The 15,953-nt window shown below is 54.1% G+C and overlaps 1 protein-coding gene across 2 annotated transcripts in view; it reads left to right on the top strand.

Annotated features, from left to right (window-relative positions):
- Nucleotides 1–15,953, top strand: part of KAZN (kazrin, periplakin interacting protein) — a gene marked incomplete at both ends in the record, with an annotated part of 461,871 nt that overhangs the window by 394,533 nt on the left and 51,385 nt on the right. For both annotated transcript variants that reach the window (XM_082672291.1, XM_082672292.1), the window contains 2 exons: nucleotides 2,119–2,255; nucleotides 8,512–8,682. In XM_082672291.1, the coding sequence (XP_082528417.1) occupies nucleotides 2,119–2,255; nucleotides 8,512–8,682 (308 nt within the window). The remainder of the gene's footprint in view (nucleotides 1–2,118; nucleotides 2,256–8,511; nucleotides 8,683–15,953) is intronic.

Here is a 15,953-nt window from a genome sequence, read left to right as displayed (position 1 = left end):
GGCGGTGCCGGGTGGAGGTAGGGGGTGAAGATGCAGCTTATGTCAGGCACTGAGCCAGAGCCCAGGGTCCTCGGTCCTTATGCCATACTTTTTCATATCAGAGGCTGAGTGTGCAGGTTCACTGTCCGGGACAAGATGGGGTGGCACCGCCATTGCCTGCCCCCTATCACTGCCCTCAGCTAGCCGTGGGGCTGGGACCCTCTGGGGTTTGGGGGCTTCTCTGTAGTGGCAGCATAATGTAGGGTCAAGTGTTTGGGCCTTAGAGTCAGATGTGGCTCTGTGACTCTGGGCAAATTACTTAACCACTCTGTGCCTTCTCAGGCTGGAAGCTTCCAGAGCCAAGGAGTTGCTTTGCCCCCTCCCCACCGCCTCCACAGTTCCTTCCTCAGTGTTCTCTCCACAGAGGGGGGAGGGGATGGAGTTCTGGGGACCCTGGGGAAGGCAGTGGGGCCCGCCCTGCACAAGCCCAGGCTTGCCCGTCTCCACTCCCTTCTGTACAGAGCCAGTGCCGTGAGGAGAGTCCGGAGGGAGCAAAAGCCACACTGCTGCCAGGAGGCTGTGTGGAACACGGGGCACCATGTCTGTGTGTCTGTGTCTGTATGTCTGTGTGACAGCTTTATTGAGATACAATTCACATAGCATACAACTCACCCGTTTACAGTACGTGAGTCAATAGTTTTTATTATATTCAGAGATGTACATCAATATTAGCATATTTTCATCATGCCCTTCGGCCACACCTCCATATCTCCGGCCCCCGGCCCAAGGCAACCACTAGTCTAATTTCTGTCTCCATAGGTTTCCCTATTCTAGACACTTCATTTGAATGGAATTATACGGCACGTGGCCGTTTATGACTGCCTTCTTCACATAGCATGATATTTTCAAGATTCATCCCATTGTAGCATGCATCATTACTTCTTTTTATTGTCAAATAATGTACCGTTATATGGATGTACTACATTTTGAAACATTCATTCATCAGTTGATGGACATGTGGTTGTTTCAGCATTACAGCTGTTATAAACATATGTCCACACGTTCCTGTGTGGACATACGTTTTCAGTTCTCTTAGATATACACCTAGGAGTGGAACTGCTGTGTCGTAGGGGAAGTTTATGATTCATCACTTGAGGAACTGTCAGCTGTTTCCCACAGAGGCTGTACCATTTTCCATTCCCACCGACAGTGTATGAAGGTTCCAGTTTCTCCGTATCCTTGCTAACACTTGTTACTGTCTTCTTTTTATATTTTAGCCATTCTAGTGAGTATGAAGTAGTAGTTCATTGTGGTGTTGATTTGTATTTCCCTGATGACTAATTATGTAAACCACCTTTTCGAGTGCTTATTGGCTATTTCTTGGGGAAATGTCTGTTCAGATCTTCTGCCCATTTTTTTAATTGGGTTATTTGTCTTTTTATTATTGAATTGTACGAGTTCTTTATATACTCCAGATATGAGCCCCTTATCGGATATATGGTTTACAAATCTGTTCTCCCATTCCTTGCACTGTTTACTTTCTTGATGGTGTCCTTTGAAGCACAAAAGTCTTTAATTTTGATGAAGTCCAGTGTATCTGTTTTTTCTCCTGTTACTCATACTTTTGGTGTCATAACTTGCTGTGTGTTTTTAATCAAACACTCTTCCCTGTGAAGGAGATGGAGCAGACAGTGGACTGTCGGGCTGGGCTGAGTTCTGTTGGGCTCAGACTGGGCCCTGGGATTTCATTTCAGCAGGAAGTAAAGGATCCCATCAGCTTCCTGGGCCGTGGTTAGCGATGGGGGAGCAGGGGGGTCACAAGCTCACCAGGCCTCCAGCTCTTTCCTTCTGCGGACCTAGGCAGTTCAGGGCAGGGACAGACATTCAGTCAAGGACTTGCTCCCCTGGCTGGGTCAGTAAAGCTGAGAAATGAGAATTGGGACTCTAGGGGTAGGGGGGCCTAGGTTTGAATCTGGGGAATGCCACTGAGTAACATAGGAGCCTGGGAGAGAAACTTCCTCTTTCTGAACCCTGTTTCCTCGTCTGTTCATAAAAGGGAAGGAGACGGGGTCCCTTCTCAGCGTTCGGGGTGACAGGCAGCTAGGATCTCGGGAACTAACTCGGTTCTCTGTCCCCCAGCCATGAAAGCCGACCGAAAGCGCCTAAAGGGTGAAAAGACAGACCTGGTGAGCCAGATGCAGCAGCTGTATGCCACGCTGGAGAGCCGTGAGGAGCAGCTGCGCGACTTCATCCGCAACTACGAGCAGCACCGCAAGGTCAGCACGCAGCCCCCGCCCCTCCCCCTCCCCCCACCCACCAGCCCCCTCATTACTGACCCTCCCCCACCCGGCACAGGGTCTGGCCTTGAATCTCAAAACACAGATGCACTGCTCGTGTCCCCTTATGCTCACTTGGGGAGGCCCCTTGTCAGGCCCAGGTCTGGGCACTGAGATGAACAGGCACACCCCCTAGTTACGGCTCCATGTCTCCTGGGCAAACCAGCCTGGACAGGAAAGCGCAGTCAGTGACAGTGTGCGTTCTGGATTCAGATCCCGGTTCCCACGTGTGTGCCTTTGGGCATCTCCCTTAACCTCTCAGAGCCTCAGTTTCCTCATCTGCAAAACAGCGATCATGGTGCAGACCTTGCAGAGCTGTGATGAGGACCATATGAGAGGATGGATACAGGGCATTCAGCATAGCACCTAGTGCATGCTAAGTGCTCAGTGACTCTCAGCTCTGTGTCTTACTACTAGTACCATAATAAGAGTGTGAAGAAAGGGCTGGGCAGAACAATGAGACAGCAGGAAATTCTGCCTCCTGGGAGAGAGTCCTGGAAGGCTTCACAGAGGCAGTGACATATAGGTTGGGCCCTGTGGGGTGAGTAGGAGTTTCTGGTCAGATGACCAAGGACTTTGGTTCAGTAAATATCTGTCTGGTATATGTGCCGTAGTCATGCTGAAGAGGGTCCCAAAACTTAAAGAAAAAAGAGTCAGTCCCCACAACGAAGCAGGCCTTAGTAAGCTGCTGTGTCTGCAGGGAGAGAGTTGTAACCTCTGGTGAGCGGGGCGGAAAGACTGTTGAAAACTGCCCTTCAAGTACATCATACCACATGACAACAGCTATGACCAAGGTTTGCATGTACTCCGTGGAGAAAACGGAGGTGGGAAGCTCGTTAAGTTTCCTCCGCCGTGGGAGGTTTGAGTGGTTCTCCCAGTGGCTGGTGGCCTGGTTGCATGAGTGCATTCACGCGTGTTCCCTCTGAGCTAGACTGTCAGAGGTGGCACTTGAATTTAAAAGCTTCAGCCCCACGGCCCACTTTGGTGTTTACCAGTGACCTGCCCTCTCACCTCCCAAGTATACAGATCCCTTCCTCTCCAGGATGAAAACAGCCCCGGGGGAGCTCCCTGGGCCAGGCACCCACAGCCTCTGCCTGGTCTGGAGCTCTTGGTGCCCTGGGTGCCAGCCCTGAGCAGCAGGGCCCCAGCTTCCCCTGCCTGTCCTTCCACAGTAGGTGGGCTGGGTCCCTAGAAGTTGGCCTCCCCGGGCCTGTCACTTGCAGACAGAGTGTGGCATTAAGTCAACAACCTGTGGAAGCAGAGAGGAGGAAAGGGAACCCCCGGCTCCCTGCTTTCTTGGTCCTCTTCTGGGTCGCAGACTTCCTGCCATGTCCTCACTTGGCAGAAGGGACAAGGGAGCTCTCTGGGATCTCTTATAAGGGCATCAATCCCATTCACGAGGGCTCCACCCTCATGACCTAAGCACCTCCCAGGGGCCCCACCTCCTAATATCATCACGTTAGGTGTTAGGATTTCAACATATGAATTTTGACAAACATTCAGACTATAGCACCATCTGCCTCTCTCTTGGTCCACCTGCATCCTTTCTCCTTCTCCAGCTGGAGGGCCCGTAGCAGGTCCCAGGAGCCTGGTCCTTCTTCAGCAGGTGAGGCAGGGAGAACCTTTACTTGAGTAGCCCCATGCCCATCAATAGGGAGACATGTTTGTTTGAGGGGAGGGGACACAGGGCAGGGGCCAGACAACCAGCCCACAGCCATACCTGCTTTTGGTGATTTGCTGGCCCCAGGCGCGAGGGGCACCGGGCTGACCTTGTCCTTGACACTGCTTGTCCTCAGATCATCAGCTTCCTTGGTGTTTTAGGGCTCTTCAGAGAAGTAATATATATATTAAGATTTATTAGAAGGAATTGGCCTACATGATTGTGGAGGCTGACAAGTCCTGTGATCTGCCTTCTACAAGCTAGAGAGCCAGTGGTGTCATCGAGTTTGAGTCAAAGGCCAGAGAGCTGGAGAGCCGACTTGTAAGTTCCATCCAAGGGCAGAAGACCCATGTCCCAGCTTAACTCTCAGGTAGAAAGCAACTTCTCCCTTCCTCCACTTTCCATTCGGGCTCTCAACAGATCGGATGATGCCCACTCCCCCAGCCCCCGCCACTGGGTACTGAGTCTACCAGTTCAAACGTTAATCTCATCCAAAAACCCGCACAGACACACCCAGAAATGATGTTTGGCCACAAAGCTGGACACCCCATGGTCTGGTGAAGTTGATGCATAAAAGTAACCATCATGGGCTTCCCTGGTGGCACAGTGGTTGAGAGTCCGCCTGCTGATGCAGGGGACATGGGTTCTTGCCCCAGTCCAGGAAGATCCCACATGCCGCGGAGCGGCTGGGCCCGTAAGCCATGGCCACTGGGTCTGCGCGTCCGGAGCCTGTGCTCCGCAACGGGAGAGGCCACAACGGAGAGGGGCCCGCGTACCGCAAAAAAAAGTAACCATCACACTTGGCGTGGGAGGCAGGGTGGTACAGTGGTTAAGACCAGACAGTGGGTTAGACTCTCACCTCTGCCACTCTCTAGCCACGTGGCCTCATCCCTAAAACCGGGATAATGATCGCAACCACTCAGAGCCCAGCCTTGTCAGCACTAAAGTTTCTGGTACACAGAAAGCATGCCAGGGGAAAAATGCTTGTCGTTGTTGTTATTATTATTATTATTATTATTATTATTGCCTCTGGGGGATTCAGAGTCAGGCATTTGATCGTGGAAATTCCACAGTGGGTTTCAGGGCCCTTCTGTGGGCCTCTCATCTACCACTGCCTGGTGTTGGTCCCCCTGGCAAACCCAGAGAAGCCACCTGCTCTCAGGAAGCCTCTGGCCAGGCAGGAGCGGGTCCTGGCTGACCGCACACAGACCCCAGTCATGGGCCCTGCCTCTGGGAGGATGGTAGAGTCTCAGTGAAGAAGCAAGAACCATGCGGAAAATTAACCCAGATAGGACCTTCTCGGGGGGTCCGAGGGTCCCAGACGATCCAGGAACCGGGGGTGGGGGAAGTGTTCCCTGAGAACATGCACCTTGAAGGAGGACAGATCCAGATCAGGAAAGCAAACAGGCGGGAATTCCCTGGTGGTTCAGTGGCTAGGACTTGGCGCTTTCACACTTCACTGCTGTAGCCTGGGTTCAATCCCTAGTCAGGGAACTAAGATCCTGCAAGCTGCGTGGCATAAATGAAAGAAAGAAAGAATGAATGAATAAATGGATGAATGGAATGTGATGCTGATAAAAGGCTAAACGGATCAAAAAAGATGGCTCTGTTTAGATAAGCACCCTAACAATGACAATGATGATGGCCACCTTTAGAGACCACCTGTCACCACCTGACACAGGATAATATTAATAATGGCAAACATTAATTGTGCACTTACTGTATGCTGGCTTGGTCCTAATCTCTTTACATTTGCTATTTTTAATAGCAACCCTATGAGGTATGATTGTCCCCATCATCCCCCTTTTACAGAGGCGAAAACTGACTTAGGTCAAGTCGCCAGAGGGACCTCAGCTCCCAGGTTGGCATCCAAGGTCCCAAACAGTTGGGCCGAGTCCTTCCTTCATAAATTCCGGCCACCTTGATCCCCGTCAGGTTTCAACGCCCCAGGCAGGTCTCCTTCAGTTCCCTTCCTGCCACCACTGCCAGCAAGGATTAAGACCTCCACCACACTATCTGCGGGGCTGCAGAAGTTATTTTACCTCTCTGGCCTCAGTTTGCTCATCTGTAAAATAGAGATAATCATAGACCCTGCCTCACAGGAGCTTGTTTAAATATAATAATGCATCTGAAACCTCAGCACCGTACTTGACATGTGTACAGAACGTTCCGTGACAGTTGCTACTGAGACCTGCACTCCTGCTGCCAGAGATGTGATCATGGGAGGGGGTGTCAGAGTTTTCACCAAGGCTGAAAGCACCTACAGCCTTTCCCCCCAGCCTGGAACCCTCAGTCTGCTCACAACTAGTGGAGCTACTGACTGCAAAGAGACACAGAGACAAAAATGATCCTGGGGGTCCTAGCGGACCTTCTTCCTAATTCAGGGGTATGTGGTAGGCAGCCACTTGTACACCAGCCAACTCTCAGTGGTTCTGATCCACACACTTCATTTCATGGGACATTCCAGGATCTAGGCTTGCTGCTAGGTGCTGAGGGTAGATGCTGGGACGTGGTCCCCAGCTCCAGGGGAAAGAGCTGGCTGGTCCACATGTGACCCAGGAGGCCATACCTGTCAGCTGTTGCACTGACCCCACCTGAAGACAGCTTCAAAGAGAAAGGAGAAGAGAAATAACTAGCGGTGGAGTGCCCCTCTGCGGAGAGCCTTGCTTCCAGAACCCGAGAGTACAGCTTTGCCCGGGCTTTTGCTATAGTGCCATCTTTTGCTTTGCATCTCGCATTACCAGTCTCTTCCGACCATCACCCTGGGATGTGATAGTGTCGTTCTCTCACAGATGAGGTGGTTGAGGTTTGGGGAAGCTGCATTACTTGTTCAGTGTCACACAGCTTGTAGCGGATGGAGCTGAGACTTCACACCCAGGCACCCTGACCACTAGGAGACACGTCCTGGAAGGAATCATCTCCCTGACACACACACCACCTCCTCTAGACTACACTGAGAAGCCTGGGGCTGGTGACACAGACACCTGTGTCCTCCACTCACCCCAGCTGGGAGAGCTGTCCTGGGACGGCCTTTGAAGTCAGTCACAGCAGCTACCAACACTCTTTCTTTTACTCAGCAGTGTTCCTTGGCTGTTGTCTGCCGGGCTGCTGTTCTGTGACCCGGGTGTCTGCCGATGACCTAGAGTGTGCAGCTCCTCGGGCACAGGGATTTTTGTCTGGTGTGTGCCTGCTGGTGGCATCCACGAATATTGGTTGAATGACCAGTATCCGGTACCAGTATGAGAAACCGATTGGGAACAGCTGAGGCTGCTTTCTTAGGTAGATAGTCAGGGAAGGCCTCTCGGAGACATTTGAGCAGCGTCCTGAGTGCACGAGTGAGCGCCTGCTGTGTCCCCGGCACCGTTCTGAGCTCTAAACTTGGATTATCTCATCCAGTCCTCACAATAACACCCTCAAGGACGGGTGCCGTGATCCCGTGTTACAGACAAGGAAACTGAGGCACGACAGTTATTGCAGCTTGTTCTTGCAAAGCCAGGATTCGACCCAGACTCACTCTCTTTCCCAGGAACCTAAGCCATAGCTCCAGCTCTGTGACAGTCATGCAGAAAGGGCCAGACCTTGGCCTCCTAGTCTCTGGCCATCTGGAATTCAGGCCTTCGGTGACAGGGCTGTTAGACAAGGCAGGATGGTTGCCTCTCAACTTGGTCCCAGGCTGCACAGAGACCTGGAGTTCGGCTCTCAATTTGGTGGCTGGGAAGACCGTGGCTGGGTGCGTGGGCCCGGCCCCCTGCAGGGACCTTTCCTCTGGGGGAAGGATGCCTGGTGTCCTGAAATTGGCTCTTGCCAACAGAGGTCAGGCCCCCGATCCAGCCGGCTGTTCCTTGCCTGCTGGCTCTGCTGGACCAGCACAGCTGGAGACCATGGCCCTCGCCTCAGCACCACGGAGAAAACAGCTTATGCAGGAGGACCAGCCGGGAGCTGGGGCCGGGGTGACGGGCAGAGGACTGTGCTGCATTCAGACACCACAGCTAGCTGGAGGTCCAGCCTGTCCCATCGTCGGCTGGGACCCTGTGGGATGGTGGCAGGGCCCTGTGGCAGCCAAGGCAGGTGGGCTGCAGGTGCCTCCTCTGTCCCTGTTTTCCTGTGACACACACGTTACCAAACAGCAGAACAGAGGCCCAAACCCACTAATGACCCTAATTTTTATCAGGCTCCATTTAACTATTTCCCTCAAATGAAGTCATTTAGTCTTTATAACAATTCTTTGAAATGAGGAGTATTGATTCCCCCTCCATTTTAAATATGGAGAAATGAAGACTTGATAAGTTCAAAGAACTTACCTAGGACATTTGTTTGCTCATGTATCCATTGAAAAAAAACGGCTGAGCATCTACTAACAGTTTGTCTCTGTTCCAGTCTCCAACCCAGGGCTTTCTTCCTCCAGGGCCCGAGCGCCCGGCCACCTGCGGTGCTGTGGGGCCTCCCTGCGCTTCCTCTGGTCTGGGGGGTCAAGGCCCTCTGGGCCAAGGGTAGGCCGTGCCCCGCACTCCTTGTAACGCTGGCCTCTCCCCACAGGAGAGCGAGGACGCTGTCAAAGCCCTGGCCAAGGAAAAGGACCTGCTGGAGCGCGAGAAGTGGGAGCTGCGGCGGCAAGCCAAGGAGGCCACGGACCACGCCACGGCACTGCGCTCCCAGCTGGACCTCAAGGATAACCGCATGAAGGAGCTGGAGGCGGAGCTGGCCATGGTGAGACCCCACCCCCTCACCCACCCAGGCCTGGTGGGGCATCTGCCGGAAGTGATGTCATGGCTGGGAGACAGGGAGTGCACGTGGGCTCACCTGGGAGTCCAGAGTGGAGTCCGCAGGGGCGGGGCCGAGGCAGGGGCGGGGCAGGGGCGGGGGCGGGGCTGGGGGGGGGCGGGGGCCGGGGCGGGGTCTGGGATGACCCCTCTGGTTGGTCGTGGCAACCACACCACCTTTCATCCACCTGACTGGGGCCGAGCATGTGGGGATGCTGGGAAACCATCCACTAGCCTTTGGGAGGAAAAATACCAAAAAATTAATATTGGTTATCTCTGGGTAGTAAGATCACAAGTGGCTTTTATTTCCTTTTTTTTCCCCTGTTTTCATCAGTCTTATTATATTACTTGGGTCCTCAAGGAAAAAAATGTTTTTTTCTAATCCAAAAAATCCCTCAAAATACATCCACTGTGTTTTCCTCGGAGATGGGCAGCCTGCATGTGGGGACAGAGAGTCTAGGTGGTGTTTCCAGGCCTGGCCTGTCAGCAGAACTGAGGTCCAGAGCCCTGGAGTTCTGCTCTACCCGCTCCTGTGTAACCTTGGTCTGCTCACTGAACTTCTCTGAGCTTCAGTGACCTTTATCTGGTCCTGGGGTGGGGGTGAGGGTCTTTATCCCACTCTGCCTTCCCCAAGAGATGTTTGATCAACTTTAGAGAGCTCATGGCTTAAAGGGCCTTTGAAACCACCATGGCTCAATGTGGTGGTGGCTGGGAGGAGAGTGTGTAGGGAACTCCCAAGGTGGGGGGAGTCGCATGTTTCTTAGTGAGAACTCAGCGTTCTCTGCAGCACTGATGCTGGCTGATGGTGTGGTTACCACCATGGGTTCTGGGTTTGAATCCAGCCCCCATCGCTGTCTAGCTGTGTGACCTTGGGCAGGACCCTTGCCCTGTCTGGGCCTCAGTTCCATCAAGTGTCAATAAGGGTAAATGCATATATCCCATAGGGCTCTTGTGAGGATTTCAATGAAATGATGCAAGAGAAGCACTTAGCCCGGCCTGTACATGGTGAGTGATGATATGACAAGAGGGAGGTTTTCTATGGTCAGTTGCTTCAGGAGCAGGGGTCACCCAGGGCAAGTCAGGATCTGTGGGCCCCTCCTGGGAACAACAATCCCACCCTCTGCCTCCTGGGTCTCCTTGTCCAATGCTGACCCCTAGTGGTGAGAGCTGCCCAGGCTGGAGGAAGCTCCAGCTGCTGGGTCTCCTCTCTGGGGTCTTCCCACCAGTGGGGTCGGTGGTGCTGGCGGCCCTGCTGCCATGTGCAGCCCAGACAGAAACCTTTCAAGTTGACAGTCTCGGAAGGGAGTGCAGGGTGAGGTGAGGCCTTTATTCTCCCAAGTCTTCCCAGCGTCCTGTGATGGACAGATGGCTCTTCCTTGCCATGGACCACTAACCTCAAGCATCCTGGGAAATTCTGGGGTCTTTCAGGATTGGGAGCCAGCTCACCTCTGCTTCCACTCTCACCATGCCCGGATGACTCGACCTGCTTTAGTTCTGGCCAGCGAAACTCAGGTTCTTGCCCCCTCCCTCTGGCAGGCATCAGGCCTCTCTGCTACGTGTGAATAGTTAGGTGGTGGGTTTGCTGTAATGTCAGCACAGGCACAGCCTGTGAGAGCCCCGGTGTTGGTGTGTGTCCACTTGCCCGGAGGTCCCCTCTGTTGCCCGCCATCTGCAGAATTTCACAGCCTGGAGGCTTCCAGGGCTGCCGGCTCTGGGCAGTGTTGTCCAGCTCCCCTCACAGCACTGCTGGCCAGGACGAGACTAGAGGGAAGGTACCTTCCCTGCGTGTGTGCCTGAGGTCCTCGGGTTGCAAGCCACAGAAAGCAGCTCGGGCTATCTGAGCACACAGCGTGCACTGGAAGGAAGTCAGGAGCTCACAGGTGCAGTGGGAAGGTGGAGGGCCAGGCTTGGAAATGGGCCAAAGCCAAGGCAGCCGCAGGGAGTGGGGAAGCCAGGATTCCATCCGGAATGGTCCACTCAGTGGCCCCTGCGGGGGAGATGAACCCAAACCCTTTGCCCTCTGAATTTCACTTCAGTTTTCAAAAGTCTGATCAAGTACAGGGTATTCAAGTGGTCCATCTGAGGGTCACTTGCTTACTCCTGATCTAGGAGTTCTGGCTGTGGCTCTGGTGATAGGTAATTTCTTAAGTGACCCGCCCACAACACGGAAGCCATGGCGCAGCTGCCTGGTGAGGGGTGAGCAGGCCCTGCCCCAATTCAGGCATTACCCCTCCCCAACCCAGCCTCCGCTGGGTCTCCACACACCCTATGCAGCTGAAAAGGGCCGCTTCACTCGAGTAAAAGTCAAAGGACGTTGGCTTCCCAAGAAGCAAACACCCCTCTTGGTGCTTTGCTGATGGGCTGCAGCCCGTGGGGAGGGGACACTTCCTGATGGGCTCCAGCCCGTGGGGAGGGGACATTTCCTGATAACAACTTCTGGCCGAACTAGGCATTACCACACCTGGAGCAGTTTCACTCCTGTAGCCACACTGGCTCTGTGGAGACCACCCTGTGGTTTGTTTGTTTGTTTAGGTAAAAAATTTTCAATATGCGTTTTATTGAGATATAATTCACATATTATAAAATTCGTCCTTTTATGACATAAATTTAGTGATTTTTAGCACATTCACAAAGTTGTGCAACCGTCACCACGATCTAATTCCAGGACAATCTCATCACTCTAATAAGAAGCCCATATCCATTAGCGGTCACTCCAGTGAGCTACATATTCTCATTGTGCCCATTTCACAGATTTGGAAACAGGCTCGGTGTGCAGGAGGCTCACCCAGAGCTGCCCAGAGAGTTGAGAGGCAGAGCTGGGAGGTGGGCAGTCCCCGTGCTCCGTGATGGGAGGCCTCTGAAAGGACACCCAGATGCTGGCCTGAAGGAGGCGCGTCCTCTTACCAGCCATCGCTCATCCCTCAGGCCTTCCCCAGTGGCCTCTCCAGTCACTGAGCAGGCGGGAGACAGGGCTGCCAGCCCCGAGATCACAGGCTCCCCCCAAGTGCTAGTCCTGTCCACTCCCTCCCCCAGGAGCCTGGTTCCTGGTGACCTAGTTTTCTATCAACGTTCTCCAAAATGGGAGACAGTTCTTACGTTACTATGTACACTGTACACAGGGCTTCTCACCCTCAACACTGTTGACACTTGGGGGCCGGAGAAGTCTGTTGTGGGACGTCCTGTGCACTGTGCGGTGTGCAGCAGTATCCCCGGCCTCCACCCACGAGATGCCTGTAGTGCCTCCCAACTGTGGGGAATGAAGTCTCCAGACATTTCCCAGTGTTCCCTGGAGGGGGAGAGAATTCACGCTGGTTGCGAACCACTCCTCTGTAAAGTGTGGGATTCCCTCGTCTCGGTGTCTGTCTCTGCCCTGGCCGTGCAGTTCTAACACAGCCCCAGTTGGGGGCCTGCGTTTCCTGGCTGTGTGATCTTTGACAAGTGACTTAACCTTTCTGAGCCTGTGTTCATACGTATAAGACCTTCCTCCTGGGGTGATTGTGAGGTGAGGTGACGGGAAATCGGGGCAGGCTCTCCACCCACACTCAGTGGACGTTAGCTGTTGTTACTGACGTTGGAGACCAGCCTGTCCTCGGGCCGCGCCGGGACCAGGAGTCGTGGATTCCCACGTCCCGTCCACTAGCCAGTCATTTTGTGTCCTTGAGCTGCCTGGGCCTCAGTTTCCTCGTCTGTAAAAGTGACAGCCGCCACAGGCCCAGGCAAGAGTAGGGCGCGGTGAGGGACCAGCGAGAGGCAGGGTCGAGCGGCAAGGGTCAAGGGTGATCGTGGTTTGTTTTTTAATGGCCGTGCTCTGGGTTGTTACCACTCCTGCCCTCTCTCTGAGGAAACCAGCTGGCCACACAAGCACACCTCCCGGCCCCGGACCACTGCCATCCTGGCCCAGCAGACCAGCCCTGGCCCACAGCCAGCTCTGAACACTGGGTCTGAGCTCAGACCCCCGGCCACACACATGAGGTCAGGGCCCACCCGAGCCCGACATTGTCCCCCAAGAGCCTCCCTCCACCCCCAGGCCTGCGGTTGTCAGAGATGGTATGGAGCCAGTATTGCCTCATCAGCTCATGCTGGTACCTCCATGCTGGACCTGCGACTACTGCAGCCTGAGATCTGGGACAGAGTCGCGGCCAGTAAGCCCAGGAAGAGGATGGTGGAGTCAACTTGTAGCTGGCGTCATGCTCCTTTGGTGCAGATGCAGCGTCTCCGCAGCTGGAGTCCACGGGAGCACGACCCTTCTCGTGTTTGCTTGGAAGGTTCCTGCCCAGGGATCCTCCCTGCCTTTGGCGGGAGAGACGTTCCCTAGCCAAGCTCAAATTCCTTGGAAAGCCGGTAAAGGGTTCCCTTTAGCCGCACTCACAGCATCCCTCCGGGGCCAGGCCTGTTCTCTGACTGGAAGTACATCCTGGCCTCCAGGCAGCTAGGAAGCTGAGGGTGGGGGAGGGCGGGGCCCCCATGCCGCTCTCCCTTTCCACTTCCCAGATTGTCTGATCTCAGGGAGGCATAAGTCATCCTAACAGCCTGCTACTGTTTGAACAGGACGATAGACCAGACAGAATCCTGGGCTTTCATGTGAATTATTCCACGTCTGACTCCTACTTGTGAAATGGAAATTGTTTCATGATAGCAGTCACCAACGTTCACTGAGCTTTTTCTTTACCATCGGCTAAGTGCTCTCCATGGCACCCATGTTATCCCCATCAGACAGACTAGGACATGAAGGCACAGAGAGGTGAGGGGCCTCTCTTAGGATCCCCCAGCTAGGAAGTGGCAGAGCTGGGATCAAATCCAGGCCGCTGGATGCCACAGCCTAGGCTCCGAGGCGCTGTGCCGGGCCACCTCATCCCACAACTTACCTATAAAAGTAACCCCTCAGTTCCCATCTTACTGTGAGGACTTGAGGCTCAGAGTGGTGGAGTAACTTGCTGCAGGTCACACAGCAAGTCAAATAGTAGAAGTGGAGTTTGAACGCAGTTCTGTCTGACTTTTGTCACATGAGGGTGTTTGAGCCAATTCTCCAATTCCCAGGAGCTCAACACTGCGGGCTCAGGGTTCTCAGCAGGGGGTGGAGGCGCAGAGGGAACTCCCAGCATTGAGTTGCATTTAATGGAAGAGATTAGTAGAGAAATGCTGTGCAAGCTGTCACAGGAAGATGATTCAATGCAGCAACGAGAGAGAGACCGACAGAGAGTACATGCACGTATTTTAAGTTAGACCTTACGTGCCTTGTCTGCAGTTCACGTCTCTGTTTCGCTCTGTCTCAGAGGTTTAAACTCATGAGTGGACAGTGTGTGAGAGGTTCCTGTGCTCAGAATTCACAGGCACACCTGCCCCATCCTGCAGGACTAACCGTAGGCTCCTCCCCATTGTCAGGCAGCGATGATGCCAAGCCGCCTGCTGAGTTAGAAGGTGCTGCTCTCAGGCCCAGACCGAGGGGAGATCTACCTGGAAGAAGGAAGCCAGGTGCGGACAGGAGAGCAGTCCTGCCCGGGCCTCTTCCTCGTGCCTTCCTGTGCTGCCTCAAGGGGCTGCTTATTTCAGTGGGCGACTTGGACTTGCCTGCGCTTTCCACGTGTGTGGCTGGGGATGTCTGCAAGAGGGCAGAGCTGAGGGTTAGTTAGCATGACGGCAGACCGACTGGGCGCTCATTTCCCACCCAAGTCCACCTTCCTGGCAGCCAAGATGGATTGGACAGGAGGAAGCAAGGGAGTGGGGCAGCTGCCCGCATGGAGCGGTGCCAGGATGGAGGGCTCGGAGGCCAGATGCACAGACACCTGGAGGGGAGAGCAGATGTGGTCCCGAGTGAGATACGGTGGTCCAGGAAACATGAGTCCGTGACACTGGACCTGCAGCAGGCACGCGGCAGCTCCAAGACACAGCCAGCCTGCTGAAGGATCGCTGCACCGTTCCTGTGGTAAACTAACAGAGCTGCTTCCCTGGGCCGTCCGCCTGGACGTGGCAGAAGCCTGCTTCCATTTCCCCTGCAGATCTTTACTGAGTGCTTCACTGAATGTGCCCAGCCCCAAGCCAGGTGCTGGGGGTCCCGTGGTGACCAGCCGCGCCCCACTCTCTGCCTCGCGGATTCAGAGTCGGCATCACTTGTGCGGGTTATTTCCTTGCCCCAGAGGAGCGTGGGCACCGTAGAGGCCACATGGGGCTCCCAGGCTCCCAGACTTGGGCCCCAGCTTGGACATTGTGCCTGCTGTGCACACTTGGAGAAGTCACTTAACCTCTCTGAGTTTCTGGTTTCTCCTCTGTCAAGCACAGCTAATCCTACACCCCCTACTTGAGACCCAGGGCTGCTGCACTGAGCACATGGTATTTTTCTAAACCTGGGATTATTTACCAGATAATAACCAGAGATTATTACCTGGCTTGGGGGTGGGGCTGGCTCCAACTCGGCCTCCCTCTGCCATAGGGGTTTATATTCCCTGGGGTCTGGCGGTGGAAGGGGAGTGATTTCATAGACTCCTGGGGTATCCAAGCTAGAGGGAGCCCTAAAGATTGGTCTAGGCTTTTCATTACACAGATGGGGAAAGTAAGGCTCGGAGAAGGCAGTGACTTGTCTAAAATAACACAGCTGGTCAGCGTGATGAGGGTATATCAGGCTTTAGGTCAAAAACTTCATTTCTCAGCTAGAATCTCTTTCTCAAGGACCTCTGCTCTGCATGGAGGAGCCCAGGGCCTTGGGGGAAGTATGGAAAGTTCTGGAGCTAGGAGAGAGATGAGGTGAGGTTTTTCCATTTCATCCGTGTTCATTTTAGGGGCAAAGCCAGCACTCATGGTGGCTCTGCCATCTGTAGTGACCCCCAGATTCACTGGAAATCTCAGTGTGAGGCCCTTGGGCCCCGCCCCGTGTGCCCCCTCTCCCCTGACATGAGCCTGGGGAGCTAGTGCGGAAGTGGAAATTGACTATGAAAGAAAGAATATGCATTAAGACATTTCTAATATGTACCCTTTTTCTCCCCCCAATAATTTGAGATCACTTCTAATACAACCCCCCATACCCTGGGGGACATAATCCAAAGCTGGGAGAGACCTCAGGCACAGGACCGAGAAAGGAAGAGCTCTCTATCCCACCTGCCAGAACTCAGCCCCACGCTTGTCCCTGGGTTTCCTTGTGTCCCACGTATTCTCATGTGATCCTGAGAGCCAGGTTGGGGGCTGCCCTATCCCCAGCCTGTTGCACAGCACCTTGTGAAGGGGCCG

The sequence above is a fragment of the Grampus griseus genome (assembly GCF_964374135.1).
Source record: "Grampus griseus genome assembly, chromosome: 1".
Lineage (NCBI taxonomy): Eukaryota > Metazoa > Chordata > Mammalia > Artiodactyla > Delphinidae > Grampus > Grampus griseus.
Note: the sequence above shows the minus strand (reverse complement) of the source record. Positions and strands in the feature narration are given on the sequence as shown.